This window comes from Rhinichthys klamathensis, unplaced genomic scaffold (assembly GCF_029890125.1).
Source record: "Rhinichthys klamathensis goyatoka isolate OS25496 unplaced genomic scaffold, OSU_Roscu_1.1 h1tg000011l_1, whole genome shotgun sequence".
NCBI lineage: Eukaryota > Metazoa > Chordata > Actinopteri > Cypriniformes > Leuciscidae > Rhinichthys > Rhinichthys klamathensis.
Genome location: NW_026606564.1, coordinates 2,992,501 through 2,995,609, shown reverse-complemented (window position 1 = coordinate 2,995,609; position 3,109 = coordinate 2,992,501). Strand labels below are relative to the sequence as shown.

The following is a 3,109-nucleotide window of genomic DNA, read 5'->3' as shown; positions in this document are numbered from 1 at the left end:
AATACATTTATGAACTCTGTAAAAAAAGGTCTGCCATAGCCACAATCCAAAATCGTAATGAAATATTTAGAGTACATAAATAAAATATCAGCGATAATGTATATTTATAATATTGTAACAGAACAGCATTTTGAACACACAGCATTTTGAACACGTTACAATACATAGAAAAAACAGGACACCACCAACAATATAAGGACACCACAGCAAAAGCAGAACTATTGAATGACAGAATGGCACAATAATGCTGGTGTTGGATTCATTCATTTTAAGCTTCTATACTTGATTAACCCAGATTTTAATGAGTTTACAGTAATAATATTTCAAAACAATGTACAAAGAGCAGATTATATGCACCAGAGGACACATTAATATTCCATTTCCCTCTTAAGATGGGTAAATATCCTAAGAAATGACCAATGATCTGTGCAGAATAACTACATAAATCATTTGTTTTTAAGAAACTTAGTTTTTGTTCCCTTTATCACCCTGCGCTCTCTCTCTCTCTCTCTCTCTCTCTCTCTCTCTCTCTCTCTCTCTCTCTCTCTCTCTCTCTCTCTCTCTCTCTCTCTCTCTCTCTCTCTCTCTCTCTCTCTCTCACACACATTATCATGCATAGAGAGCCTTGCAGTTCTGTCTGTCCTATGTCAATCTCTTTAAGGGACAACAGCGCCATCAAGTGTTCATTCACTTAAAATATTCACTCCTCCACATCAGCAAATCAGGAGATCCTCAAATCATACAAGATATGTACATTAAAAGAGTCAGTAACTAAATCCACTATGCGAAATGAAACAGAATGGATGAGGACTAAAATAAAATAAAAATTACAGAATATAAAAATCTGCAGCATAAAACCAAATTGTGTGTGTGTGTGCCCATGTGTGTGCCCTTCTTGCTGTTCTCGGTCTGCTAGCCCTGGCAGGGCCTCTTATCTCCCACTGTTCCAGCATCTGCTCTGTACAGGCCCACACGAGCGCTAAACTTTGGCAGACAGACCACAGAGAGAGGGGCTCTTCCTCTGTGCTGAAATATGAAAATCACACAGAGAGATTCATTTACCAATGACAGCTTTTTGTCATACAGTAGAGAGTGCGATTTTGTGTAATAATGTTGCTTGTCGCAAGCGGATTATAGCATTTTTGTTATTCAGTGGCCCACTTTCTTACTTTTCGTTTTCAGTTCTGAGATGTGTCTATATTGCAGTTTAGAGCTGCATGGCTGGAGTCTGTATCAGTTTAACTCAGTTAGTGAAGACAAAATAAAAGTTATGAGTGGAATTTTAGCCAGTCACAACAATATGCCATCCAGATTGTACAGAGTGAAAAAGCAAATTAACACAATGAGTTTTTTTCTCTTTAAAAATAAAAATGTGCAATGTCAATATTTGTGTATCGTCATGAAATGCAAAACGTCAATTTATTTCCCATGTTAAAATACATTTTCCCATGTGAAAAATGAAGTACACTTTAGCATACATTTAGTAGTTAGGGTGATCCCCCAACCCCTTACAGTATTTTAAAATCGCTTACACACTAAAAGTGGAACTTAAGGCTCACTCAGTGAAACCATTCACTCATGTAGCCTACCTACAGGAATCTTTAGACCAAGTCTGCAAAACTACAAGCACATTACGTGCTTTAAACTCAGTTTGCTATTGTAAAACAAACTACTAATTTGCCAATGATCCCAATGATCATGTGTGAAAAGACTTATACACAAATTGATCACTTAGAAATCAAAACTAAGTGTTTTGAGAAAGAAAGAAATAATTTTTACCCCCTTGCATTTCTGTTTATAGTGTAAATATATATATATTTACATATATATGTATATACAGTATATATATATATATGTGTTTACAGTACATATGTGTGTATATGTATGTATGTATGTATGTATGATATATCATATATGCATAAATGAGAAGAAGGTGTATATATATATATATATATATATATATATAGAGAGAGAGAGAGAGAGAGAGAGAGAGAGAGAGAGAGAGAGAGAGAGAGAGAGAGAGAGAGAGAGAGAGAGAGAGAGAGAGAGAGAGAGAGAGAAAGAGAGAGAGAGAGAGAGAGAGATATTTACACACACACATACATATATATATACTATCTGTTCTTTTTCAACCAGTTATTTTTTCAGTTTCATTTGGTCATGTTGCTGAAACAAAAATTACACACTTCCCCAATGAACAAGTTAAAGTCCACTGTCTCACCTGTATCCCGTAAAGCGAAAGGTGGTGTCTATCCTCCATTCTCTGAGTCCTGAGCATTCTCCACCCTGGGCGGCTCCACCAGCTTCTCGTAGGACAACGCCATCATGATCTGCCCAGGATAAGTCACCGAACGTTGGACTCAGTGTTAAAGGTCAAACAAAATTTGAGCCAAAACAAAAGGTACAATATTTGTCCCTCATTACCATATATATAAACAATGACTTCACATTGAAGATCAGACACCAACTTTTGTTTGTTGACAGACACCAGACATTGTTATGTGTTATAATAGAAATTATTCACATAATTAATCTTTTTTTTTTTTATATTTCCTTAAAGCTGCTGTCCGTAACTTTTTTCAAGTTAAAAAATATTCCAAAATAATTATTTAAAAAAAAACATATTCAGCCAGTGTTCAAAACTATCTGCTTGCCGTAGCTCGATTCAAAACGGTTAGCTTGTAATAATGATTTTAATTCCAGTGGTACTGGTGGGTTTCCGCGGGAAATTCGAGCATGTCTTTGCGTCATTACGTCACATCCGTACACATAAAGAAGGAGTTTCGGCTAGCTATACGGCGCGTGAGGATGTTGACGTTGGGGAGAGTAGAGATCCCTTTTCTCGCAGCACTTTACATAATTAAACTTATGGCGGATCCAGAAAGATCCAAACGACAATCATCAGTGTCAACTGCAGATTCACCCGTTATAAAACCCAAAAGACTTCGTACTTCGGATTTAAAGTGGCTAGAGAAAGACAGCAACCGTCTCATGTGAACACAAGGAACATAGGCAGGGCGTTTTTTGCGTGAACTCCGTGTTTTGAAGGGGTTCAAAACGGAAGAAGAGAAGCTTTTTTCTGCTGGACAAGTAAGACATTTCAATAGTT

The 3,109-nt window shown here is 36.7% G+C and overlaps 1 protein-coding gene across 1 annotated transcript in view; it reads right to left on the bottom strand.

The window, feature by feature from the left end:
* Positions 1-869: 869 nt before the first annotated feature.
* The window catches only part of mfsd8l2 (major facilitator superfamily domain containing 8-like 2), a 20,443-nt gene continuing 18,203 nt past the window's right edge, over positions 870-3,109 (bottom strand). Inside the window, exons 11-12 of the mRNA XM_056264089.1 lie at positions 2,222-2,330; positions 870-1,026 (exon numbers count right to left, since the gene is read on the bottom strand). Of these exons, the coding sequence (XP_056120064.1) occupies positions 2,250-2,330 (81 nt within the window). The 3' untranslated portion in view covers positions 870-1,026; positions 2,222-2,249. The remainder of the gene's footprint in view (positions 1,027-2,221; positions 2,331-3,109) is intronic.